The sequence below is a fragment of the Manis javanica genome, chromosome 3, assembly GCF_040802235.1.
Source record: "Manis javanica isolate MJ-LG chromosome 3, MJ_LKY, whole genome shotgun sequence".
Classification (NCBI taxonomy): Eukaryota; Metazoa; Chordata; class Mammalia; order Pholidota; family Manidae; genus Manis; species Manis javanica.
The window spans coordinates 7,680,825-7,708,127 of NC_133158.1; the positions used below are offsets into that span (position 1 = coordinate 7,680,825).

The 27,303-nt window shown below is 48.0% G+C and overlaps 2 protein-coding genes and 1 long non-coding RNA gene across 15 annotated transcripts in view; 1 reads left to right on the top strand and 2 right to left on the bottom strand.

Moving 5' to 3' along the window:
• Positions 1-27,303, top strand: part of KCTD6 (potassium channel tetramerization domain containing 6) — a 201,523-nt gene that overhangs the window by 168,294 nt on the left and 5,926 nt on the right. For 9 of the 13 annotated variants that reach the window (XR_012128906.1, XR_012128903.1, XR_012128905.1 and 6 more), the window contains one exon: positions 18,842-26,816. The exons of 1 other annotated variant lie outside the window; for it this stretch is intronic. The gene's annotated coding sequence lies outside the window, so the exon portion shown is untranslated. 3 more of the 13 variants (XR_012128904.1, XR_012128909.1, XR_012128908.1) reach the window with 3 other exon arrangements.
• On the bottom strand, positions 1,807-15,643 carry LOC118972531 (uncharacterized). Its single transcript, XR_005061566.2, has 3 exons — positions 15,358-15,643; positions 14,513-14,617; positions 1,807-13,828 (listed from the first exon to the last, which is right to left on the bottom strand). It is a non-coding gene; the product is annotated as an uncharacterized lncRNA (long non-coding RNA).
• On the bottom strand, positions 16,342-18,302 carry LOC140848308 (voltage-dependent L-type calcium channel subunit alpha-1D-like). The gene is made up of 2 exons (XM_073230786.1): positions 17,522-18,302; positions 16,342-17,134 (listed from the first exon to the last, which is right to left on the bottom strand). Exons 1-2 carry the CDS (start codon positions 17,723-17,725, stop codon positions 16,919-16,921), a joined length of 420 nt encoding a protein of 139 aa, XP_073086887.1. The 5' UTR covers positions 17,726-18,302; the 3' UTR covers positions 16,342-16,918.

A 27,303-nucleotide genomic window follows, 5' to 3' on the forward strand; every position in this document is an offset into this window, starting at 1 on the left:
TGCCATGTGCTGACCGGGACTATGGGGCCCCTGGGGGGAGGTGGGGCCTGGCCTCTGGCCCAGGGCAGCAGGGTCCCCACCTCATGCTTGTTTCCCCTGTGACATGGGCTGATGGGGTTGGTGAGGACGGTGGTGGGGACTGCCTGGCCTGCTCAGCATCCCTGGGGTGTCACATGTGGGATGACCTGGGTGGGGCGCTCAGCGCACTGCGGCTGTCCCTGCTGTGCCTCTGTGACAGCAACTCTGTTTGCTCCTGGGCTGCTGGGGTGCCACGGCCAATAGGGGCGGCTCTAGGCCCTGTGCATTGTCTCCACACAGAGCCTGGCCCCTGGGGTTGCGAATGGCTGGAGGTCTTGCAGGAAGAGCAGGTCAAAGCTGGGATGGACAGGCAGGTGATCTGCCTCAAATCCTGCCTGAGAATGATCCCCAGGGACCCCCCTCCCCAGCAGCAGGTGCGGCTGAGGCCCCAGCACACTTGCTGCAGTTCTCCCTGGGGATTGTCGTTGCCGCCCTGGCCTCAGGCACACAGACCTGTGTGAAGACCATGCCACCCCTGGGCTGGTGCCTGCCTTGGGTGGGCCCCGGGGCCCTGGTGCTCCTGAGTGGCTGGGCTCTGGGCTCTGTGTCGGTGGTGATGGGGCCATGCTGTCACTGCTTACATGGGCTCCTGGGTCCTTGTGTGTGGAGGGCCTGTGCTTTACTGTGCTGTCCCCTTTGGTGACAGCTCGGTTCTGACTGTGTCCCAGCATCAGCATGGCGTACTTTTCTCTTAGAACTGCCTTTGCTGCATCCCACAAGTTTTAGGCTGTTGAGTTGTTTTCATTTGTCTCCATATATTGTTTGATCTCTGCTTTAATTGGGTCATTGATCCATTGATTATTTAGGAGCATGTTGTTAAGCCTCCATGTGTCTGCAGGCTTTTTTTTTGTGTGTGTGTGTGTAATTTATTTCTAGTTTCATACCATTATGGTCTGATAAGGTGCATGATACAGTTTCAATCTTTTTTAATTTACTGAGGTTCTTTTTATGGCCTATGATGGGACCTACTCTGGGAAACCTTCCATGTACACTTGAGAAGAACGTGTGTCCTGCTGCTTTTGGGTGGAGTGTTCTATAGCTGTCTGTTAGGTCCATCTGTTTTAATGTATTGTTCAGTGCCTTTGTTCCCTTACTTATTTTCTGTCTGGTTGACCTGTGTATTGGTGTGAGTGGTGTGTTGAAGTCCCCTAAAATGAATGTGTTGCAGTCTATTTCCCCCTTTAATTCTGTTAGTATTTGTTTTACATTTTTAGGTGCTCCTATATTGGGAGCATAGATATTTATAGTGGTTGTATCCTCTTGTTGGACTGACGCCTTTATCATTATGGAATGTCCTTCCTTGTCTCTTGTTACTTTCTTTGTTTTGAAATCTATTTTGTCTGGTATAAGTACTGCTACTCCTGCCTTTTTCCCCCCAGTTATTTGCATGGAATATCTTTTTCCATCCCTTCACTTTTAGTCTGTGTAGATCTTTGGGTCTGAAATGAGTCTCGTGAAGGCAGCATGTAGACGGGCCTTCTTTTTGTATCCATTCTGTAACTCTGTGTTTTAAGTGGTGCATTCAGTCCATTTACATTTAAGGTGATTATTGAGTACTTATTGTAAGGTTCAGATTTGTGGTTACCTAAGGTTCAAGGATAGCTTCCTTACTAACTAACAGTCTATCTTAAATAGGTGACTAATCTATTTCAAACACAATCTAAAGGTACTTTTTTTTCCTCCCCTTCTTCCTCCATCATCCACTTTATATATGAGGTGTCATATTTTTGTACTCTTTGTGTATCCCTTAACTAACTTTGTGAGTAGTTGATTTAATTTCTTGTTTGCTTGGTGATTAATTGGTCTGCTACCATTATGGTGGGTTTCTTTTCTCTGGAGGCAGCTATGTAGCCTTAGAAGCATTTCCATCTAGAGCAGTCCCTTTAACATATCCTGTAGGGCTGGTTTAGTAGTGGTGAATTCTCTCTACTTTTGTTTATCTGGAAATTATTTAATCCCTGCTTCAAATTTAAATGATAATCTTGCTGGGCAGAGTCATGGTTGGAGGGCCTTCTGTTGCATTACATTAAATGCATCATGCCACTCCCTCCTTGCCTGTAAGGTTTCTGCTGAGGAGTCTGCTGATAGCCTGATGGGCTTTCCTTTGTAAGTGACCTTCTCTCTCTATCTGCTTTCAATACTCTCTCCTTGTCCTTTATCTTTGCCATTTTAATTATTATATATCTTGGTGTTGTATTCCTAGGGTCCCGTGTGTTGGGAGATCTCTGTACTCCCATGACCTGAGAGTATTTCCTGCCTCAGACTGGTGAAATTTTCAGCCATTATTTCCTCAAAGAGACTTTTTATCCCTTTGTCTCACTCTTCTTCAGGTCCCCCTATAATGCGAATATTGTTCCATTTGGATTGCTCACACATTGTTCTCTTATTATTATTACATTCCTAGAGATCCTTTTTTCTCCCTGTGCCTCAGCTCTGTTTTCCTGACCATCTCCTCCACCTCATCTAATCTAGTTTTAAATCATCCATTGTATGTTTCATTTCAGGTACTGTATTTTTCAGTTTCTCTTTCTTGAAGTCTTCCCTGAGATCTTGAATGTTTTTCTGTAGCTCCATGAGCATGTTTATGATTTTTATTTTTAAATCTTTATCAGGAAGATTGGTGATTTCAGTTTCACTTAGCTCTCTTTCTTGCATTTTTTCCCTGCATTTTTGTTTGGACCAAATTCTTTTGCTGTTTCATTTTTTTCATTTCCTGTGGAGTATTAACTTCATGTAGGTGGTGCCCTCTAGTGCCCAGCAGCTCTACTCTGCTGAGCACATGCAGCAATGGTGGGCATCACAGGCGAGCGGAACCCGTGCCTGCCGGGAGGAAAGAGCTCTTTCCTGTCTTCCCAGCTGGAGTGCCTGCCTCCACTGCCAGGTCCAATGGGCTGAGCACGCAGGGAGGAGCCTTTGTGCTAGGCCCCTGTGACTGCTGTAGGTGGTGCCACCTTCAAGCTCCCATGGAGTGACAGCGGGGGCAGTAGGGGTGTGGGACTGGTGTCTGTTGGGAAGAAGGAATGGCTGACTGTGTACCACAGTGCGGGCGGTGTCTCAGGGTTGTGTTGCCAGCCAAGGGGATAGAGCATCTGAAGCTCCTGAGTTTTCCCAGCCTGTGGGCTGAGTGTGCTGGGATGATTTTGTCCACCTGTCCTTTCTTCTGATCAGCGAGCTGTATGTGATCTTTTCCCCTTTAGTGCCCCTCTCGCTGCTGGGAAGTCTTTCAAACTGCCCACTTTTCTTTTGTCCCAGGGGGCCCAGTTGTGCATACCTGCTCTCCACAAGTGGCTGGGATCTCAGTCTCTCCCAGTGTTCTGTTTCTGCTTTCCAGTCCCCCTAATCTCCAGAACACCACACAATGTGGGTTTTGTGCTCCCAGAGCAGATTTCCAGGGCTGGGTGTTCAGCAGTCCTGTTTTTCTTCCTCCCTCCTGTGGGCTCGGCTTGAATCCTACTGGATTGTGGCTTTGCTACTTTACCCCTTTTCTGTGAGGTTTTCTCTTTTTTCCCAGATATAGGGGGTCTGTTCTGCAGTCTTTGGGGCACTTTTTCAGGATTCGTTGTATTTGTAGTATTTTTGTGTTTTATGTGGTTTTGGGAGGAGGTTTCTGACTCAGTTCTCATGCTGTCATCTTTTTCTGACCTCAGTTTAACTTCCTTCTGTAAAATTTTTATGCCTTTTATTTCCTTTTCTTGCCTAATTACTCTGGCTTGAGCTTTCAATACTGTTTTGAATAGAAATGGAAAAGTGGGTATCTTTCTCTTGTTCTTGATCCTTGGGGAGAAATTTGAGTCTTTCACCATTGAGTATGAGGTTGGCTCAGGGCTTTCTATAAATGACTTTTATTGTATTGAGGACGTTTCTTTTAATTCCTAGTTTGCTGTGTGTTTTAATCATGAAAAGGTGCTGAATTTTATCAAATGCTTTTTTTACATCAATGGAGATTATTGTTTTTTATTCCTTCATTCTATTAATGTGTATTATAGTGATATTTTATATATTGAGCCATCCTTACATTCCTGGGATAAATCTCACTTGTCATGGATATAATCCTTTTCAATATGCTGAAGAATTCAATTTGCTTGTATTTTGGGAATTTTTGTATCAATATTCATAAGAGATATTAGTCTATAGTTTTCTTGTTAGTATCTTTGTCTGGCTTTGTTATTGAGTAATGTTGGCCTCATGCGATGAGTTAGCACATTTTCCTTCTTTAATTTTTTGGAAGAATTTGAGCATTATTGATTTTAATTCTTCTTTAAATGTTTGGTAGAATTCATGAGTGAAGCCATCTTGTCCAGGGATTTTTTTGTTGTGAAGTTTTAAATAACTAATTCTGTCTCCCTACTAGTCACAGGTTTATTTGTATTTTCTATTTCTTCATCATTCAGTTTTGGTAAATGGTGTAGTTTTAGGAATTTGTCTATTTCATCTAGGCTATCCAATTTATGGTATACAAATATTCATAGTACTTTCTTATAATCCTTTTAATTGAAAGTATTTATAATCCTTTTTTATTTCTGTAAAATCAGTAGTGATGTCTCCACTTTCACTTTTGATTTTACTAATTTGAGTCTTCTCTTTTTTAAGCTAATATACCTAAAGGTTTGTCAAATTTTTTTTTTGAACAATCAACTTATGGCTTCATTTTCTCTATTGTTTTTCTGTTCATCTTTGATCTTCATTTCCTTCCCTCTGTTAGTTTTGGGTTTAGTTCACTCTTTTTCTAGTTCCTTAAGATGTAAGCCTAGGTTATTTTTGAGATTGTTCTTTTTTAATGTTTGCATTTGCAACTAAAAATTTCCTTCAGCATTGCTTTCACTACTTCTTGTAAGTTTTGATATTTTGTGTTTCCATTTTCATTTATCTTGGGGTATATTCTATTTCTCTTGTGTTTTTTTCTTTGACACATTTATTGTTTAAGTGTTTTTAGATTTCACCTATTTATGAATTTTCCAGTTTTCCTTCTGATATAGATTTGTAGTTGCATTCCATTCTGGTCAGAAAAGATACTTTATATGATTACAGTCTCTTTATTAAAATTTCTTTTGTGGCCTAAAATATGGTCTGTCCAGAGAATGTTCCATGTGCACTTGAGAAAACTGTATTCTGTTGTTGGGTAGAGTGTTTTATATATGTTTATTAGGACTGATTGGTTTGTGGTGTTATTCAAGCCCTCTATTTCCTTCTTGATTCTCTATTTGGTTGTTCTACCCATTGTTGAAATTTTAATACGGAAGTCTCCATTTACTACTGTAGGATAAATCTGTATTTCTCCCTTCAAATCTGTCAGTGTTTACTTCATCTATTTTGGGACTCTGATGATGGGTAAATGTATGAATTACATGTTTTAAAACTTCATTTATATATAAAGGTTTCATTCAGGTCATACCTTCCTGTAATTTGCTTTTTATATTTCGAATATATTTTAAGGATTCGTCCATGTTGATGTGAGGTGTGGTGGTTACATTACTTTCACTGCTGTGTGGGGTTTAGGACCGCACTACAACTTTTTCTCTATTCTTTGTATCTTCTTGTACATTTTGAAGTCAGCATATCAGAAATTCTGCTGGGATTTGGGCATTGCATAAAATCTATAAATCAATTTGGGGAGTACTGCCATCATGCCAGTGTTAGGTCTTCCTAGTCATGATATCTCTGTTTATTTAGATCATCTTAATCCAACATTTTATTTTAGGTGTATTGAAGTATTCAGTGCATGTATATTTGCACATATTTTGTTAAATTTATTCCTAAATATTTCATATTTCCTGATGATCTTGTAAGTGGTATTATTTTAGCTTATGGTTGCCCCACAGATAGTGGGGCCAACTCCACTACCCCTCGGAATTTGTTTGAATATTGACACTGATGGAATCACTCACGTAAGAGGCTGTGGAAAGGTTTATTACCCACATCTTGGGGGTTTCTGGGGAGAGCAGTTCAGGCACCCAAGCTAGTCCAGGATAGCTTGAGTGAATGGAAGGGCAGGTGGCTCTGGTTTTTACTATGGTTAGGAAGCAGGACCAGGGTGAGGAGTCCTGGATATGGGTTGGATTTGCAGGATTTGAGCTTCCTCACTGACAGTGAGGGCAGGCATGCCAGGGCTTTCTTACTGACTTGCCCAGATATGGGGCAAGAGGGATGGATGGGGCTTGAAAACTCTTGATCAGACACCAAAAATGGACTCAGATGCTTTTATTATTACATTTTTTAAGTTTAAATTTACAATTATACATTAATAGCATATACAAGTACATCACTTATTAATTCCAGTAGCTTTTTTTAAAATTAAGGTATCATTGATAAACATTCCTATGAAGGTTTCACAAGACAATTTAGTTGCTACATTCATCCATATTATTGAATTCCCCACCCCCATGCCCCCTTGCAGTCACTGTCCATCAGTCTAGTAAGATGCCACAGAGTCACTATTTGCCTTCTCTGAGCTACACTGTCTTCCCCATGACCCACCCCACACAATGTGAACTAATCATACTACCCCTCAATCCCCTTTGGTAACCACTAGTCCCTTCTTGGAGTTAATTCCAGTAGCTTTTTAAAATAAATTCCTTGGGAATTTCTATTTAAAGATAATGTTGTCTGCAGGAAGGATATTTAAAATTCTTTCCAGTCTGTATACATTTAAAAAAATTTGAATTAGCTAGTTAATTCATTAACCTTAAAACCCTGGCTAGAACCTTCATACAATGTTACTAAAGTGGTGAGAGTGAACATCCCCGACTCTTTTCCAGTCTCGGTGGGGAGGTGGGGGGTAAGCTTACAGTCTTTCTCCATTAGTTACAAAGTTAGCTGTAGGTATTGCATAGACGCCCTTTATTAGGAAGTTCTCTTCTACTCCTTAGGTACACAGAGAATCGATGGTATTGAATACTGCCAAATATTAAGATGATCATATATTTTTTTGTTGATACGATGAAATACATTGATTTGTAAAAAAATTTAAATATAGTTTATATACAGTATTATTTTGGTTTTGGATAAACAGCTTAGTGATTTAACAGTTATATACATTACTAAACGATCACCATTAAGTGTATTTATCCATCTATCACCAAAGATATGACAGGATGATGAACTATATTCTCTATGATGTACTTGCATCCCTTTGAGTAATTATTTTATAATTTGAAGTTTCTGCCTCTTTATTCCCTTCACTTAGTTCACCTGCTACCCTCCCCCAACACCCACGGTAACCAACTATTCATACTTTGTTTATGAGTCTATTTCTGCCTCTGTTTTATTTATTCTTCATTTGCTTTTCAGATTCCATGTATAAGTGAAACCATATGTGTTTGTCTTTCTGACTGACTTATTTCACTTAGCGTAATGCCTTCCAGGTCTGTCCATGTAGTCACAATGGCATGATTTCATCCTTGTTTTTGTGGCTGAGTAGTATTCCATTGCGTGTATGTACCACTTCTTCTTTACCCATTGATGGACATTTTCTTTGCTTCCATATCTTGACTGTTGCAAATAATGCTACAGTAAACATAGGGGCGTATATATCTTTTTGAGTCAGTGATTTGATTTTCTTTAGGTGGATTCCCACACATGGAATTGTTGGGTCTTTTGTTATTTCTATTTTTAGTTTTTTTGAGAAGCCTCCATAATGCTTTCCTTGGTGGCTGTACCAATTTGCAATCCCTGGCAGTTTCAATGGGTTCCCTTTTCTCCACATCCTTACCAACACTTGTCATTTCTTGTCGATACTAGTTATTCTGGCTGGTGTGAGGTGTTGTCTCACTGTAGTTTTGATTTGCATTTCCCTGATGTTAGTGATGTAAAGCATTTTTTATGTGTCTGTTGGCTGTCTGTATGCCTTCTTCGGAAAAATGTATGTCTATTCAGGTCCTCTGCTAATTTTTTTGTTGGTTATTTGTTTTTTTTTTGATGTTGTATGAATTCTTTATATATTTTAGGTTTTAGCCCCTTACCAGATATATCATCTGCAGATATATTCTCCTCTACAGTATGTTGCCTTTTCATCTTGTTGATGGTTTCCACTGCTGCATAGAAGCTTTTTATTGGGGAGGGGGAGACAGATCCAGAAAAAAAATCTCTAATGTTGATTGTCAAGAGTTTACTGCCTATGTTTTTCTCTAGGAGTTTTATGGTTTCATGTCTTACATTTAGGTCTTCAATCCATTTTGAGTTTGTTTTTGTGTATCCAGTTTCATTCATTCTTTGGCGTGTAGTTGACCTGTTTTCCAAACACCATTTATTGAAGAGACTGTCTTTTCCCCACTGTATATTCTTGCCTCCTTTGTCATAGTGACCGTATGTATGTGGGTTTACTTCTGGGCGCTCTCTCTTCCACTGATCTGTGGGTCTGTTCTTATGTCAGTACCATACTGTTTTTATTACTGTAGCTTTGTAGGCTAGTTTGAGATTGGGGAGTGTAATACCATAAATACCACCAACTTTGTTCTTCTCAAGATTGCTTTGGTTATTTGGGGTCTTTTCTGGTTCCATACCAATTTTAGGATTATTTGCTCTAGTTCAGTGAAAAATGCCATTGGTATTTCAATAAGGATTGGACTGAATCTGTAGATTGCTTTGAGCAGTATGGCCATGTTGACAATATTCATTCTTCCTACCCATGAGCATGGAATAGGTTTCCATTTATTTGTGTGTTCAGTTTCTTTCATGGAAGTCTTATAGTTGTCAGGGTAAAGGGTTTTCACCTTGGTTAGATTTAGTCTTAGGTATTATATATTCTTTTTATATAATTGTAAATTGGATCAGTTTCTTAATTTCTCCTTCTGCTAGTTCATTATTTGTATATAGAAATGATGCTGCAGGTTTCTGAACACCGATTTTGTTATCCTGCAACTTTGCTGAATTCATCTATTCTAATAGTTTTCGGTTTAGTCTTTAGGGTCTTCATATATAGTATTATGTCGTAAGCAAATTAGTGACTGTTTTACTACTTCCTTACCAATTTGGATGCCTTTTATTTCTTGTCTGATTGCTGAGGTTAGGATTTCTAGGACTATGTTGAACAAAAGTGGTGAGAATGGCCATCCTTGTCTTGTGCTGGTAGAAGAAAAGCTTTCAACTTTTGCCATTGAGTATAATGTTATCTGCGTATTTGTCATATGTGGCCTTTATTATGCTGAGGTATGTACCCTCTATAACCACTTTTTGAGAGTTTATTGCATGAATGGACGTTAAATGTTGTCAAATGCCTTTTCAGCTTGTACTGAGATGATTACATAGTTCTTATCCTTTTGTTAATGTGGTGTGTCACATTGATTCATGAATATTTGAACCATCCTTGTATCCCTGGAATAAATATTTGACCATGGCGAATGATCTTTCTAAGGTATTTTTGAATTTGGTTTTCTCAAATTTTGTTGAGGATTTTTATATCTATGTGTTCTTCAGGCATATTGGTCTGCAATTTTCTTCTTTTGTTGTGTCCTTGTTTGGTTTTGATGCCAGAGTAATGCTGGCCTCATAGACGGAATTTGGGATCTTTCCATCCTCTTCAGTTTCTTGGAATAGTTTGAGAAGATGTATTAGGAATACAATAAATTCATTTCACTTCTATATTTCATCTGTTATATATATATATATATAGAGGTTCTAAGTTCATCCATTGAGCATCTTTATAACTATTACTTTGAACTCTTTACCCAGTAGATTACTTAACACTGTTTCATTTAGTTCTTTTTCTGAAGTTTTGTTGTGTTGTTTAGTTTCAAGCATATTCCTCTGCCTCCTCCTTTTGTTTGAATTTCTGTGCTTGATTCTATGAATTGGTTGAAAGTGCTGCCCCTCCCAGTCTTGAATGACTGGCCTTGTGTAGGGGACGTCCCCTGGTCAGTCTGTGTGTGCCTGGTGGTCTGGGTGGCTGGCCGGAGGCCCAGTAAGTGTGAGCCAGGGCTGCCAGGGTTCTCTGTGTGGTTGGGGGGGGCCCGACCGGAGGGGCTCCTGAGTGGGTACCAGTGGGGTCCTCACTGGTGGGGAGACAGCACCCTGGTGTTGTCTCCAGGGAAGCCCCACCACTGTGCCTCCTGGCCTCTGGCCAGTAGTGAAGCAGCAATCCAGCACACTGTCCACGGCAGCCAGCAGCTCTGTAAGCACTGTGGAGCCGTGGGTGGCTTCTGTCTCTGGGCCCATGCTGCGGCTGTGGCTAGGCTGTGCGCGCCAGGTGCAGTGCTGGCTGGGGCACATTTTCCCAGCGTTGGCAGCGACTAGCTCTGGGACTGCAGTATAGCTGCTGTGTCTGGGCGTGGGTGGAGGCTGGGAGGCCCCTAGACCCTGCTCCCCACATTACTATTAATGTGGGTAAGGTGTGCAGACAATGGCACTTGCCAGATCTAGAGAGAGTTCTAGTTCTTCCCCCACCAAATGGTAAGTGCTTTAGTTGAAGAAAAAAATTTTTTTTCACTTACAGTTTAAATGCCCTTTAATGTGTGGCTTTTCTTCTGTGCCCAGGGCAGGGAGTCTGCATCCTGGCCCCTCAGCAGTATCCGTCCCTCTGTGGGGTGTTGTGCTGGGGGTGGGATACCCTCATTACTGTGTCTTCAACTCCCTTGCCTTTTATAATATGATCTTCCTACTCCCTAATTGTGCAGGAGATGATCACCCCGTCCTCCGTTCTTCCTCAGGATGAATTGCTGTGTGTGTAGGTGTAGATTCGGTGTAGTTGGCAAGAGGTGGGTACAGGCTCTCTCTATGCTGCCCTCTCCTGCAAGTCCACAGATTGATTTTGAATCCTGAACCAGCCCCACGTTCCTGGGGTAAACTCTAGTTGGTTTTTATGTATGCTTTTTGTATGTTGCTGAATTTGATTTGCTAAAATTTTGTTAAAAGATTTTTCATCTTTGCTCATGATGGATACTGGTAGTTTCCTTACGATATCTTTGGTTTTGGTAACAGGATAATGTCAGTTTTATAAAATGAGTTGGGGAGTGATCTCTACTCTTCTGTTTTCTGTAGAATTGGTGTCATTCCATCTTGAATGTTTGTTAGATTTTACCAATGACTAGAGTTTTCTTGGGAAGAATTTAAATTATGAATCAGTTTCATTTTTAAAAACTGAAGTTAGTTGAACCACAACAGTCTTTTGTTTCACATGTACATGATAGTGATTTGACAGTTATTTACACTAATAAATGCTCACCCCAATAAATGTAGTTACTGTCAGCATATTACAAGTATTATTGACTATATTCTCTATGCTGTACTTGTTTGCCCATAACTAAATCATATTATAATTGGAATTTCATGCTCCTTCACCATCTATTTCACCCCCCTCCTCTCTCATGGCAACACCAGCCTCTTCTTTGTGTCTGTGAATCTATTTCTGCTATAGTCATTTGTTTTTAGATTCCACATATAATTGAGAACATATGGTATTTGTTCTCTGCCTGGCTCTTATCACTTAATATTTAGCATAATATTCTCTAGGTCCACCCATGTTGTCACAAATAGCAAGACTTTCTTTTTCATGGATGAGTAATATTCCACTATATATATATAATATGGATGAGTAATATTCAAAAGGACCATATATATATAGTATGGCCATTTTGACAGTATTCTTTCTATTCCTGAGTGTGGATTATCTTTACCTTTATTTGTGTCTTCAGTTTCTTTCATCAGTATGTTAATACAGCTCTTTTACATCCTTGGTTAGATATATTTTTAGGTATTCATTTGTAAACGGGATTTTCTTGATTTTTTCCTTCTGCTAGCTCATCATTAGTGTATAGAAATGCTGCAGATTTCTTTATATTGATTTTGTGTCCTGCAACTTTTCTGAGCTCATTTATTAGTTCTGGTAATTTTGGTGGAATCATTATGATTTTCTGTATGTAGTATCATGTCATCTGCAAATAGACGGCAGTTTTAATTCTTCCTACCGATTTGGATGCCTTTCATTTCTTGTCTGATTTCTGTGGTCAGGACCTCCAGGACTATGTTGGATCAGAGTGCTGAGCGTGGCATCCCCGTCTTGTAGACGCTCCGAGAGGACGAGGTTTCAGCTTTTGGCCTTTGAGTAGGATGTTGGCTGTGGGTTTGCCATATGGCCTTTCTTATGTTGAGTTGTGGACCCGCTATGCCCATTTTGTTGAGAGTTTTTATCATGAAGGGTTTTTCTGTTGAATTTTATCATGCTTTTTTTCAGCATCTGTTGAGATGATCATGTGGTTTTTATCCTTTTTGTTAGTGAGATGTGTGGATATTGTACCATCCTTACATCCCTGGAATAAATCCCACTTGGTGGTGATGGATGATTGTTTTGATGTATTTTTGAATTCGCTAATATTTTGTTGAGAGTTTTGCATCTATGTTCATCAGGTATATTCTTTTTTGTAGTCTTTGTCTTGTTTTGGTATTAAAGCAATGCTGGCATCATAGAATGAGTTTGAAAGTATTCCCTCCTCTTCTACATTTTGGCATTCTTTAATGAAATGTTTGGTAGAATTCAGCTGTGAAGCCATCTGGTTATGGACTTTGTGTTTTTGGGAGTTTTGTGAGTTTTTTTTGATTACCAGTTCAACTACTGGTAATTGGTCTGTTCAGATTTTCTCCTTCCTGGTTCAGTCTGGGAAGGTTGTACTTTTCTTTTTCATAGAATTATCTAATAATTCTTTGTATTTCTATGTTGTCAGCTGCAACTATTCCTTTTTCATTTCTGATTGTGTGTCCTCTCAGAGTACCTGCTCTTGGTTTCATTTTTTTCCCTGTTTATTTCTGCTCTGATGTTATGTTCCTCTTTCTACTAACTTTGGGTTTCAACTTGTTCTTCTTTTTCTAGTTTCTTTAGTTTTGAGTTTAGACTTTATATTTGGGTTTGTTCTTATTTCTCGAGGTAGGAGAAACTGCTGTGTACTTCCTTCTTAAAATTGCTTTTGTGGCACAGGAAGGCCTACTTGGGTCCAGGCACTGGTCTGCAGAAGGAATTTGCTGGGCCAGGGAGGCTGGCTGTGTGTGAGGGGTGGTAATGCTGCGAGGGATTCAAATAGATTTTGGAGCTGAAGTTGATAAGACTTTCTGATTTATCAGATGATGGGTTATGAGGCAGATGACAGCCCAAGCTTCTGACTTTAGCCTTACAGGAAAAAACAGCCAGCTGGGTGGTGCTGCCTGAGGACATTCAGCCTTGTGGCCTGTCAGCAGTGCTGCAGTCTGGGGGGAGAGCTGTGGTGCTGGGTGAGCCCACCTAGGGTGAAGAACTGAGGTCTAGGTGCTGGAAGAGAGGAGGCCAAACATCAGCCTCATCCTCTCTTGACTCTCAGGGAATGGAGCCATGGCCCATCTGGAGTCAACCTCCACCAGGAGCCTTAGCATGCTTTTGAGTTGCAGCTTGGGCCACCTCCACATCATGGCCCATAACTAGACACATACTTTATTCAGAGGCAGCAGAGAAGATGGCAGACTAGTGTACCAACAAAGCATCTTAACTCACATGCTGGGGAAGGACAAGGACAGACCTGCAGGTGCCCCTGAAGGCCCAAGGCAGGCGGTAGAACAATCCTCTTCCTTGGTGAGTGGCTCTTGTCAATGTAGGTCTGGCTACAGTGTTCCTGGAAAGTCTTGGACAGGATAGTCACTGTTGCTAGACATGTGTAACGCTCTCTTGGGGTGCTGAGCAGCTTCGAGCAAGAGCAGCCTTCGTCCAGGGATGAGCAGGTCTGTGTGCAGTGAAGGAGGCAGGGGTGCTGAGCTGCTCTCACCCTGTTACAGGGCCCCCCCCTGGCTGTGCTTCATCCTGAGGGGCAAAAGGACATGTCTCATCTGAATTGCTTCCTGATGAACAGGGTGGATGAGGGGCCTGATGTGTGGGATGTGCGCTGGAGCCTCGCTGAGGCCGGGGGGTCAGGAACCTCAGCGCTCCTCGAGCCACCTCAGCCTGGACAGAACACAGAGCATTGAGTGGCCTGTTATGTCAGTGACCAAGCCCCAGGGAAGGGCAGGGAGCTTGTGCAGGGCTTGCTCTGAGCAGGCCATCTACATGTGGAAGCAAGAGACTCCACAGGTCTCTGGCTAACATTTCCCCTGGTGGGGGGCAGTTTCTGAACCCCTGGGGTAAGACTTGGGTGGCCAGGCCCAACCACTGCTGTGGCTCTTCCTGGTGGTGCAGAAAAGAGCCTCCTTCAGATCTAAACTGGCACAATGACCATGTTCTCCGTGAGGAGGGCGTCCGGCACTGCAGGATATGAGTCTCAGATGATGACTTTATCAACCGTCTGAAATCCTGAATGAAAATCCTGAATGAAAAGCTGCTCAACCTGCAAGGGCTGCTTAGTCCTGGGTGGAGAAACTCGAGAATGGGTTGGATCCCCTTGGGGCCTCGTGTCTCACAGCCTCCTGCTTTAAGGCAGGAGATCCTAGCATCTCCCAGAGTGGGTCTGGCTGTCCCTAGGATGCCATCTGCCCACACTGGTGGTCTTACCTCTAGATTTCATGAGGGAGAAAGATGTGTTTCTCCTCTGGTGTCCTTATCAGGGCCCTTTGAAGTTCAAGAGTTGTTCTGGTGGGACCCAAATGTCAGGTTGGCCTGGTGAGAAAGTGGTTTGAGCATCGAGTTTGCAAAGGAGGTCCTGGCCCCAGGAAGGGACAGCCTGCTGGCATATACCAAATAACTGTTGCCCCTAAAGGCACTCCCCCTGGCATGAGCTAGTCTGCGCTGTCCTAGACACCCAGGGACGGGTGGACTGGGAAGGTTTGCGTGCCAACTTGGTGTTCATCACTGCACCTGGGGCACGGTGCTCCTTACAGAGCCACCTGGTCTGTTCCCCACTGGCAGTTTAAACCCGGGGCTCCAGCAGGAAGCACGAACCTGGTGCCTCTCTGCTGCTCCTCTGAATATTCTTCCCTCTTCCTCTGCTCCCTTGACACTGTAAAAGCAATGTCCGCTGATGGGGAAGGTTTGTCCCACACGCCCCACCCAGGGTTTGGAATTGCCTGCACCGTGTCCTATGAAATACCATCCTGCTACTTTCAGGGGGCCTCAAGGTCAGCATTAGCATAACGCCTGTAGGCTGCTGTGTCTCCTACATGTTGAGGTGCTCCTGACTGGGTGACCCTTCTTGCCCGAATCCATGTTCTTCCCTGTACCCTGAGGATGCCCAGTGGGGAGGACACAGCAGGAGTATTTTTCCAGTTAAGCAATTAGCTTGAAAAAGGATTATGCATCCAGAAGACCCCCCCCAGAGGATGTTTCTATGTCCAAATTGTGTGCTCTGGTGGGTCCTAGAAGGTGAAAGGTACCAAACAAGGTCTCAGTGCCCCACTTACAGGCTTGGGTGATGTTCCTTGTCCTGGTGAGCTGACTCTAGTCCCGGTGCTCCCATAGGCTTGGAGCCCCAGGTTCGGGCATGAAGGGGTGGGTCTGGCAGTGGAGACCCCAAGCTGCCCTCGGCTTGTTACAGTGGCTTCTGCTGGTCTGCAATCCACTGCCTGCCTAAAGGAGGTGACATGCAGCACGGTGGCTCCAGGTCCCCGACCTGTCTGCCCTTGGGCAGCCTGGTGAGCCTGCTGTGCCAGGAGTTGTCCGGCAAGGCTAGTGTGGCTCAGAGGCGTCAACTCACCCATTTCTTCTCAACAGAAACTGACGCTGAGGCCTTCTGTTGGCATATGAAGCTGAATAGAGGAATTTTTACCCAGAAAACTCTGGCACTGGGGGGAACACTCCTCCAGGACATCGCCTGTTGAGAGAGAGGCCGGCGCCTGCCAGCCCCGTGGACGGCCCGCAGGTCAGGGCAGCTGAAGCACTCAGCTCCGTACCCAGGGCAGACCCAGAGGTGCTGGTGAGGCTAAGAAACCAACATACTGTGTGTACTGCCCTCCGAGTGCCCACTCTGGGCACTCCTGCTGGGAACACCAGCTCTTTGCAAGGAGAGCCCCCAACTACAATAAAGTTAACAAATTTAGTCATTTACAAACCTCAAAGTATTTTTAAAATGTGGTTTGTCATGTACCCAAAAAAACATCAGGTTATGTATTTAAAAATTCTCAACCAAATATTGGTGACGGTGGGGAATCCCTGCCCAAGGACTTGGCAGCCTTCTCGGGTCTAATGGTCCAAGGCAGGTTTGGCAGGTTTTCAATCTTAGGGCATCCAGTGAAAACTTCAGCCCCCACGCAGGTGCATATAAACACACAGTACAGGTATGATGCGTGCACAACCCAGTGTTGTTCAGACAGACAGCATCTCCAGTCCCTGGGGACCTTTACTTGGACAGTTCCTGCCATGCCCAGACTGGGGCAGGAGGCATGTCCCGTAACTCTTGCCCAGACACAAGACTGTGAAGAGATTTTTTAGAAAAATCTCTAGTGTCACATTCTCTTCAACTTAAAATTTTACCCCCAAAAGAATTTCACTGAAATGAGGGTTGGCTCTATTCTGTGTAGCCCAAGTAAAAATACTACTAATTTCTAGATTTCATGGGGAATTGTAATTATTAGAACCCATGGATAGTGCTGTAGTTCTAATCACAAAATATATCATCTACAATGAATCTGTAATTTGTAAGTAAACAAACTTTACCTGTTGGGAGTGCACTGTCATTCCAGTTACAGCCGCCCTCAGCCTGACAGACACTGCCCACCTGAATGGTGCTCACGTAAACTGGCGGTTGCGTCCCAGGATGCCTCATGAGTAAGGTCCTCTCCCAGACAGCTGGACCTGCTGCCCTACCAGCACAATGGCCTCCTAGAGGCGTGACATCACTTGTACCAAAGCCTAACTGAACACAGACTCCATGCTAGTGCCTAAACCTCCCTAACCACAAGGTGAGTTTTCACTTGCCCTCTGGCGCCCCTCCCTGGGCCCTACAGGGTGGTGACGTGTATCATCTCACCTGCCACATTGTCCTGTCTCTGCCAGGGTCTGGCTCTCGACGCTGTAGCCTGCCCCATTGGCCCAGGGGTGCGCGCTCCTGCTGGGCAGGCCGCTGGCCATGCTGTCCATCTGTTTCATGGTTAAGTCCCAGGCATCGGCAATTTCGTGTTTTGTTGCCAACACGAGTTTCAGGTCCCTTGCGTGCCATCCTAAGCCTTCAGGTATCAGGATCTGCAGAGGGCCCACGGCAGGAATGCAACGTGAGGCTTGGGGGGAGATGGCAGAGAGCCCCCGGGCATGAGGTGCACGATGTGCAACTAGGACTCAGCCACTCGGCTTGCCAGGCCTCATCTGTGACAGCTAAACATCAGTGCCCAAAACTACACAGCCCAGCGAGGCGAAACCATTGGGGAAACCATAAGTGAGTGGCACTCACAGGAACAGCATGTGCCCCCAGGTGCTGCCATGGTACCTGCATGCCATGGTGGTGGTTCACACTATGCTTTAAGTGCCCTGCTTGCCTCAGAATGGTCAGCAGTGGCCACGCTGAAAGCAGAGCAGCCCAGTCACTGCTCCCACCATGCTGTGCCCCCGGCATTCTTGGGGAGCCATACTCACAGCGTCCACCAGGCTGTCTGCGCTCCTCTGCTTGTCGCTGTCTTTGCGGCAGAAGCTGCGGGGGACAGTCAGGCTGGCGCTAAGGTCCAGTAGGACACGCTGGGCTTGTCCGTGTACCACGAGCAGAGGTGCAGGGACGGCAGGCTGCTGATGGCCTGGTCCAGGGCCTCCGGCCACTCCACCTGCACCAGGGGTGTGTAGCATGGCGTCCAGTCCCCGTTTGGGGGCCTTGCTGGTGGGGTGGTCCACAACCGGGTTGAGTGGCTGGGTGAGTACTTGTGGGCTTTACCTGAGTCTAGGCCTGCAGCTGCCGTGATCTGGGGAGAGAGGGGCCACGGGGAGGCCAGAGGTCCTCAGGGGCCAGGCCCTGGCTCTGCTGTGTCAGGCACCCTCCCTGGGCAGGCAGGGTCGGAGGCTCACCTGCCCTCATAACTACGGGCTGCTTGCTGAGGGCTCCAGCCATGTGTTCATGGACAGCTGACAGAGGAGCAGACAGAGGGTAGCACTGACGGCCCAGATCTGGTCCAGCAGCCACCACTCCCTGGTCGTGGGTCGTACCAGGCCCTGTCCTCAATGGCGGGACAGATGTAGGCACCTGAGCTGGGGCCCAGCAGCAGAAGCTGGTTGCTGTGTCACATACCAAGTAGGTCTCCAGCTCCTGTGTGAGCTTGGGCACATTGCCTACCCTCTCTGATGTTTGCTCATCCATAAGGGGGTTCATGACAGTATCTGTTTGGCAGACTTAGTTCTGGACTGAACCAGGGTGTATGTAAGTCTCTCTCCTTCCCTCCCAGACCTGGCAGCCGTGGCAAGGGGGTGTCCTACACGGGCAGGGGCAGCCGGCTCGCCCAGCACAATCTCTCTGCATGCAGGGCCCTCCCCCAGGCCATCCTTGAACAAGAAGAGGCCCCCAGGGGAGGATGCAGGCTGGACCCCCTCCCTCTCCTGCCCTGTCCTGCTTCGGGAAATGCCCACCTTCTGCCTTGATGTAGGAGCTGTTCAGACCAGAGCAACCAGGGCTGCACTGAACACGACGGGCCTGTCACTGCTGGAGGGATGTTCATGGCGACTAGTCTCTGTGAACGGGAAGAAGAGCTTCTCACCAGAATGCAGACAGCGGGGGACAGCGCGTCCCTTTGCAGCACGTGTTCGCTGCCGTCCCTCATCCCTGCCCCGTGTCAGGCCCTCTGCGCCTTTTCTGCAGTGTCCTTCCTGCTCTGACAAACTCCTACTTCTCTCCTGCGGGACCTGGAGCAGACGGCACCTCCCGCTGCAGCCGCCCAATGACCTAACTCCCTTCCTCTTATTATTGGCCAACAGGGTGTCTTGTCAAAACCTGAGGCTCCCCAGGACAGGCCCACGTATCCGCCTCTCCCGCCCCAGTGTGGCTGGAAGGCTTGCTGAGGGAAGCAGAGTCCCTGCAAGAGAGGCCGTCGGACACGCAAATGGAGGCTCACTTTACAGGCTACTCTGTGCGGACATACTTTCCCAAACCCCAGGGGAGGCTGGATGCGGCGGAGCAGCGTGACCACGTCCAGGTGCTTGATCCTTCCCCTGGACACGAAGTACAGCCTGAGGGCCGGGCAGCGTCCAGGCCCTCCCGCCTCCCATGGTCACGGCCAGCGTTCCAGCCACAGCCCGCACAAGCCACATGGAATCCCTTTCAACCTACTTTGCCTCAGGGTCATATTCTTCTGAATGGTGAGGCCCCAGAATTGACCAGTCCCGGGTCAGATAATCAAAATTGTCCGTGATGACCGCCACGAACAGGCTGATGATCTGTGAAGGCAAGTCAGAAGGAGGAAGTGTCAGCTGTCCTGGCCGGGCTTGGTGAGACCCCCGTACGTGCTTCCTGATCATAAGGGTCACGCAGCATTTGAACCCACTTCCCCAAGAGAGACTGTGAAGACTTTCCTTCTGGAGAACATTTCAGAAAAAGGCAGGCTTCTAGCTTCCCAAAGTGGCTTTGGTTTGGTCCAGGGGAGGGCAGGGGACATGTTACGTGTTATCTGGTCTTGTGGCTCACACTGCAGTTTCACAATTTCACTGCCACCGAATACTCACACCCTGACGTCACTGCTAAGTGTGCTGGCTTGGGAATTTTTAAGAAGGAACCAGCAGCCCCGAGAAGTAGGGGGGACGAGGCCCCAGGCCTGTTAGTGAGCATGAGGCCCCTGCTCAGAACAAAGGTGCTAGTAACAGGCCAATGGCAAAACCCTCCACCTGCCGAATGGAGCCCAGAGGGCTCGTCAGCAAACACCCCCAGCGATTTGACGGGCACCATCGCTGGTCTGAATCCCGGAGGCCACACAAATATCTGCGAATTCGGAGGGCAGCTACTCTGATCATTTACCAGAAAGGCGCAGAGCATGTAAAAACTGATGAAGTAAACAATGGCGAAGTTGCTCCCGCACGTGTGCTCCTCCCCGGGGCTGTGATCGGAGTCGGGGTCACACAGCTTCCCGGGGAGGCAGGCCTCCCCCGGTGCACACCTTTTCAGATTACGAAAAGAAAGGGTGTTAGTGGAGGAAGAAGGGAGTCGAGGCTTAGACCTTCAAGAAATCCTAAGGTAGACTGCTCTTAATAAGAGCAGAAACTAAGTAACTGGGGGAAAGCCAGTGTGAATTGGTAAAAATTCCTAGGCTGAAATTCCTGATTTTCACACTTAGCTAAGTGGAGGCTCTGCTAGAACCATGATTCATAACATCATGTGATACAAGTGCATCAATTCATTTTGTGTAAATGGATGTTAAAAATTGATATTTTTACATCTGTTAAGCCATTTGTAAGCTTAATTTCAAGAACAGAAAAAACCTTGCCAATGAAGGGGTATTTTCCCCCTTTCCAGCAAGACATTCAAAGGTTCCCCTAAAGGCTCCTGCTGAGCAGGAGGTAAAGATGTGCCTCTGCTGCAGAGAATAAGTATTACCCACATGGCAACCAACAACCGCCCATGGTCCTAGCACGTGAAGGACTGTGTGTAACACCCTTTAAGGTAAAGCAAGAGAATGGACTGGGTTTGTTTAAAATGGTCATAAATAGAAAAAATCTGCCAAAGCAGATTAGGCCGATGGGTGTGTGTCTTTATTAATACTCATGAAATAACATTCAGGGACCTGCTCTATTTCCGCTGGGCTGGGCAATCCTGTAGCTTAGGAGACACCGAGTGCCATCTATACCCACAAAGTGACATCTGGCCCTGGGCCTGTAACACTGCCCACTGGGCCCACGTGGGCATTCGGGAACCCTGACAGGCACTCCTATCTCTAATGAGGCAGGATGCAAGTCAAACAGCAAACGGTTAGAGTGGACAGCAGAAAGGAACACCATCCCGGGGAAATCCAGTTCTGGTCCCTCACTGGCAAGACCAAAGAGGAAGCGGGCCGGAGCTGCAACCCTGCCCTGCACCCCTTTCTGCATCGAGCCGCCCCCTCGGCCACACCCACAGATCTGTAGCCTTGGCGGGTGCCTCTGTGAACTGCCCCTGACCTTCTTCACCTGCACCCCCCCCAACACATGCAGCATGTCCCCCCTCCTTGGGCCCACAGCTCCCCTTGCACAGAACTTGCTGGTGGTCATGACCCTGTGGATCAGGCAGGGAGGGTGGCCTGGCCGTGGCGCTGCACCAGGAGCTCCCCTGGGGCCTGCATGCCTGTCCTCTCAGGACACCCCAGCCCAGCTCGGCGCCAGGCACATCCTGGGGTGGACACGGCACTGGGGATTCGGCAGCGGAGACCCAGGTCCTGGACGTGCCACCCTATGCTCCCGTCTTAGGGCTTCAGTGGGGTCATGGAGAGAGGACACTGCTGCCGTGTCCCCGAGCAGGACATGTGACAGAACGGAGGGGCCTGTGGTGGGTCTCAGCACAGAGGATCTGGAGAGTGACATGCACCAAAATGCGGATTTCCAGAGACCTCAACAGGCTCATCAGAGAGAGTATTAAGGGCTTGAGACAAGCCTCCCTTCCCTCCATCCGGGAGAATTTCATGGTCAATGATTCTGACCCACACTTAACATTCTGTGTCCCATATAATCCGCTTGACCTTAGAATCAAAAATAAGCACTGCCATCAGGGGAATAGTCTCCTATGGGGCCTGAGATCCCCCAGGGTGGCAGAGGGTCCTGGGTGATGAGCACCCAGGAAGAAAGGGTCTCTGAGGAGAATGAGCACCTTTCACACCATCCGTGAGCCCGCACCATCACAAGGCCACAGCCTCAGGCACAGGAAAGGGTGTGCGTGTGGGGCCTGTGCGCGCAGTGTGCAAGGTGGGGCAGCGGGGATGTGGGGTGGGGCTGCCTGGGGAGCAGGGGCCGCCTCCTGAGCGTCTTTGCTGCAGGTCCCAAGTGCAGTGAGACCCGCTTGCACCACCCTTCCTCCCCTGAGGGCGAAGAGCACCCGCCTGGTCCTCAGACATGCCAGGTTTGCTTCTGCCCCGGGGCCTTTGCACGTCCTGGGCCATTTGGTTAGGATGCTTTTACTGTCAGCCCGCCTCCCATTCACCAAGTCACTCGCTTGTTCTCAGATACCTTCCTCTCGGCATGCAGAGCGGGTGGCGGCTAGAGCCTCGCGACAATGTGCACACAATGTCACCAAACTGCATACTCAACGGGCTAAAACGGTACATTTTATGTATATTTCACCACAATGAAAAACTGCACAGAGTGTCCACTGTGCCACTCTCCAGGCACATATTGTCCATGCAGTCGTCCATTCACTCACTCATTCATAAAGGGCCCCCGTGCCCAGGCCTATTCAGACAGTAAGAAGGGTAAGCAAGCGGTGCCTACTGCAGTACGGGGAGAAAATGAAGCAGAGAGGCAGGGGTGATGTCACACACAGGGCCCGGGTCCTCTTCACCAAGGTGACTGGGTAAAGCTCTAAAGAAAACAGGAGTCAACCATGCAGACAACAGGGTAAACGCCCTTCTAACCAAATGGCCCAGGATGTGCAAAGGCCCCGGGGCAGAAGCAAACCTGGCATGTCTGACATGGAGACAAGTGTGGCAGGAGTGGAATGAAGGAAGGAAGAGTAAGAGGACAGGTGTGGAGACGAAGGGCTCACGAGTGAGCAGCACACACAGGCCCTTCCCTGACAGCAGCCGGACGGAGGGGACCAAACCGACCAACAGTCACAGATATGCTATCGAGAAAATACACGGGTCCAGTGGTGGAGAACAACATGGGGGCCTTTTTAGGTGGAGGGATTAGTGCAGGCCTGAAGGAGGTGACATTTCAGCTAGAAACTAATGGATGCCCAGGACATTCCCGATGGAAGGAGCATGTTTGGAAGCCCTGTGGCAATCAGAGCTGGTCATTTTAAAGAAACTGAAATGACGTGGACGTGGCTGAAGCATCGCAGGCAGAGGAAAGGGCAGGCAGGGATGTGGAGGGAGCAGGGGCCAAGCAGGGGCTTGAGGCCCAGATGGGAAGCCCAGGCTCGGGTCACATGCAAGTCAGCTATGAAAAGGCGTCTAGAGGGATGAGCAACATGCTCAGGTTTGTTTTTAAAAGGCCATCTGGCCACTGCGGAGAACGCACTGGAGGGGCAGGAGATGATGGGCATTTAGATCAGAAAGGGATCATAGAGATGGACAGATGCAGAGAGGTTCACAGTGACCCCAGAGGCAGAGAGGACGGGACTGGTGGATGATTCTGAGGGTGGGATCAGGGGTGAGAAAGGATCCCCCAAACCCCCAGATTCGTAGTGTCCAAATCTACGTGGATGGGACCAGGGGAGGCTGGGGGTGGCCGGGCTTGGGGAGGTCTGGGTTCCGTTCTGGATGTGTCCAGGTTGGGTGCTTTGAAACATCAAGGTGAGGTGGCCGACAGGTCAGGGGCAGACACATACATTCAGGACTTAACTGCAAACAGACATCACAGGAAGAGGGAGACATAGACACACAGACAGAGCTTGGTGACCTCAAGTCAGTCTGCGGGTTGAGCGGCAGTTTTCTCATTTGTAAAACCAGGGTGATGTCCAGGGTGATCCCTGATGTCTAACACTTCCAGGGAATTTTACGAGTCCCACTCCCGTAGGGCCGCACATTCCTCAGAACCTGTTATTTGGAGAGTGCTGGCCAAGCAGGCCAGGCCGGCTGTGGTCTGGGGCCCCCAGTCAGGGTGGGGTTCCCAATCACGGCCATGGGGGTCATGCTTTTTCGTAAGTAAGCCTTTCCAATAAAGCTCATGGGCTCACACAGACACTTAAATTGGGGCGGTCCTAAAAGATAAGGCTTTTTCCTTGTAAGGGCTCATGTTTAACCCAAGCACACGCCTGCAGCTTCGGCTCCCCTGGAGAAGCATGGCTGCCGCCCTGGGAGGGTCACAGCCGTTCCTTTCCCAGCTCCCTCTTCCCCTCCCCCTCAGCCTCTCTGCCCAGAGCCCCCACAACTCACATCAAGGCCTGTGTTGACTGTAGGTTCTTGGCCACACACCCCCGGCTCTACTGCCAACTGTGGACAGCCATGACTTTCCAGGAAGCAGTCGGAGAGCTAAGCAAGCAAACCCATCCCTAACAGCTCCCTCCGGCCACCCCACTGCTCCGTGCCCGCCTCCCGGTGTGATCCGTGCATCTGGTTTTCAGGGGATGGGGGCAAGTGTCTGAGAATGGTGCCATGTTTCTTCCCGTCTAAGGCCTGCATCTCCATTGCTTCTCCATCCATCACATCACCACAGAGAAACCCTCTGCCAAAGGCGGCCCTCACAGACCCACCTCCAAAGAAAGTCCGACACACGGGAAATAAATGGTTCTAACGACAGACTTGGTCCTCCATGCCCCCTCCCGCCATGCCAGCGGACAAACCCCATCTTGACCAAAGTCCACAGAACACCCAAAATCAGGAGTGGAAAACAAGGCTGTGACTTGGGGACAATGAGCTGTGTCTGCAGGGAGCTGTGACCTGTCCCTGCCAGACTGACCCTCTCCCCTGCCCCAGGGACACTGTCCGACTCAGCCTTCCGTGCCCAGTCCAGTCCCACTCTGTCCAGGCAGCCACCTCCGACCATCGTCAGCCTGACTCAGCACTTCGCCTTTGAAATCACAGAACCAGGTTTAACCTGTTCCCTCGGCACTCACCACATGCTGCCCTGGGAACCTGTTCCCTCGGCACTCACCACATGCTGCCCTGGGAACCTGTTCCCTCGGCACCCACCACATGCTGCCCTGGGAACCTGTTTCCTCGGCACTCACCACATGCTGCCCTGGGGTATGTATCGGGCTGGACCTGAGCTCACTATTTGGCTCTTGTGTTCTCATTTAGCAGTGTGTCTGTGAGTCTGTGTGTTGGCGTGCATTGTCTCAACTTCGCTTGGCTCCCTTTGAACCCAAGCCTCCTGCAATCCTTCTCTGAGCAGGTACAATCAATACTTCTCACGAACCTGATCACTGGTGACATTTAGGATTCAAAGCCAAAGGCTCCTCTGAGATATCTTTAAGCCTGTGTTGAGCTTGTGTTTAGTAACATCACCTACACTTTCTCTAGCTTTTACCTAAGGGCAGTCAAGACAGAAATTAAGGTGTCCCAAGGTCAAAGACAAGTAACCGCTATTTACCAAGCACTCGCTGTGCACTTGGGAATTATGCTCAATGAACATATAAAGGCATCTTAGGAAGGGCCTCCCCCACAAAATGAGTTCCTTTCTCATTAACAGATTCAGTTCCTCCAGGACATTCCATGCCTAAGCACTCTAGTTAAGTGAATGTTACTGAAAAGCAGTCTTGAACTTTGTAGCTAAATAAATTACTAAAAAAGACTAAGTTGAAACAATGCAAATCAAATATGATTTTTACCACAGAAACTGCTGTATTTGACAGTTATGTTTCTGACCAACTGCCAACATTTGAAAGGTAAAATGCAAACTTCTCATTTAAAAATGTTAGAATTGCAGGCCCTCCTAAAGATCACGTGTACAGCTAAGGACAGTCACCCTAACAGTTCATCACTGTTGAATTATGCCAGATGCACTCCATGTATGCAGCATTTACTTTCTCCCGACAGTGCCATGAAACAAACTTTCCCTTTAGGAATAAGAGAACTCAGGGCCACAGTTGCTGTGTTTTGACTAAGGTTTGGTGGCTACTTGGTGGCACAGCAAGAATTAAAACCCAGAGGTATCTGGCTCTAAAGTCAGCTCTTTGTACAACTCCGGCAGCCTCCCCAAATCAGTCACAAAAAATATGCCTAATACCACATAGGACAATGTCTGACGTCCATCAGAGAGGGCTGTACGGAAACAAAGACACCGCTGTGCTGCATGGATCTATTAGGAAATCCCCACAATGAGCATCCTCAGTGAGGGGCCGGAGCACGGCTGGGCGGAGGGGGACTGGGTGGGAGGGGAGGAACCTGTGGCAGCTCTGCCGTGTCCTGTGCCCTGGCGCTGCGGCTGCAGCCGTGAGCAGGCCTCCCCGGTGGAGCTGCCGCTGCAGTGCAGGACGCAGATGACACCGCCAACCGGCAAGAAAGGAGACAGGCTGGACTTGGTGACAGGTGCCTCGGAGGAGGGCATGCAGGGCGAGGGGGGCAGGGTGCACCTACCCAAGGGCAGGCGGGTCCGCGGGCCAGGGGCAGAGCCAGGCCTGAGCCAGAGGGACGTGGGCTGTTAGCTTGTGGACGTATTCACAACCAGGGGCCGGGTGAGGTCACTGAGTAGGGAGTGCTGACCGCGTCCCAGGTCCTCCAGGAGGGGGCAGGTGTTACCTGCGGCGAATGCTCAGGTGACCCCAGCACAGAGAGGGCTGAAGACTGACCACGGGTCAGCGACACGGAGACCAGCAGTGACCGTGACGGGCAGTGCTGGTGGAGTTGCAGCCAAAGCCTGGCTTGGTGGCAGCCAAACGGATATGCAGGCATTTGGTTCTCCTCATATTTTACAAGCACGGTTTTGGTCAGTGGCTGCATGTCTGCGACGATTCCGCATGCTAATCCCAGATGGCAGGTCCTCATTCCTCAGTAACCAAACACTGGGCTTACGCCCTCCGCGGAGGAGGCAGGGGAACGGGGCTCCCTCGGAGGGCCTGAGAGTGGTTCACAGTCACAGGGGTGCCCCTAAACCAAGTGACAGCAGTAAGCTGCTCAGGAGCCTCTGAGGGCTGAACATCTGTGAGCACCCCACATAGAACAGGGCGTACCTGCCTCTAGTCCAACATCACGGCAGGGCCTGTGAGCCACAAAGGCCCTGTCACCATGAGAGACCGCTGCTCCCTACGGGCCCTGGGGGGAGAGCGTGAATAACTGTAATCCGAAAGTGTCATTTTCGACATCAATAAAGGACACATGAGCCATAGTTAAGCTCAGCGATGCCTCGTCAGTAAACACCAGGACGGGCACCAGGCCAGGCCCTGCGCTGAGGGTTCTGGGGCGAGTGAGGCAGCCCAGCCCTGCTCTCATCGACAGCACGGGACTCGGGGGAGGCACGCAAGGAATTCAGAGTGGAAACGCTACTCCAGCCGCAAGTTCACGTGAGGAGCGCCAGCACTGCCCGGCTCACTGCCCACCTCCTCGGGGAGGACGGCGGGACCGCGTCCTCCGCTAGCAGGTGGCTGGAGTCCACGTGAGCCTAGTTCACGTGAGGAGCGCCAGCACTGCCCGGCTCACTGCCCACCTCCTCGGGGAGGATGGCAGGACCGCATCCTCCGCTAGCAGGTGGCTGGAGTCCACGTGAGCCTAGTTCACGTGAGGAGCGCCAGCACTGCCCGGCTCACTGCCCACCTCCTCGGGGAGGACGGCGGGACCACGTCCTCCATTAGCAGGTGGCTGGAGTCCACGTGAGCCAAGCGGCTG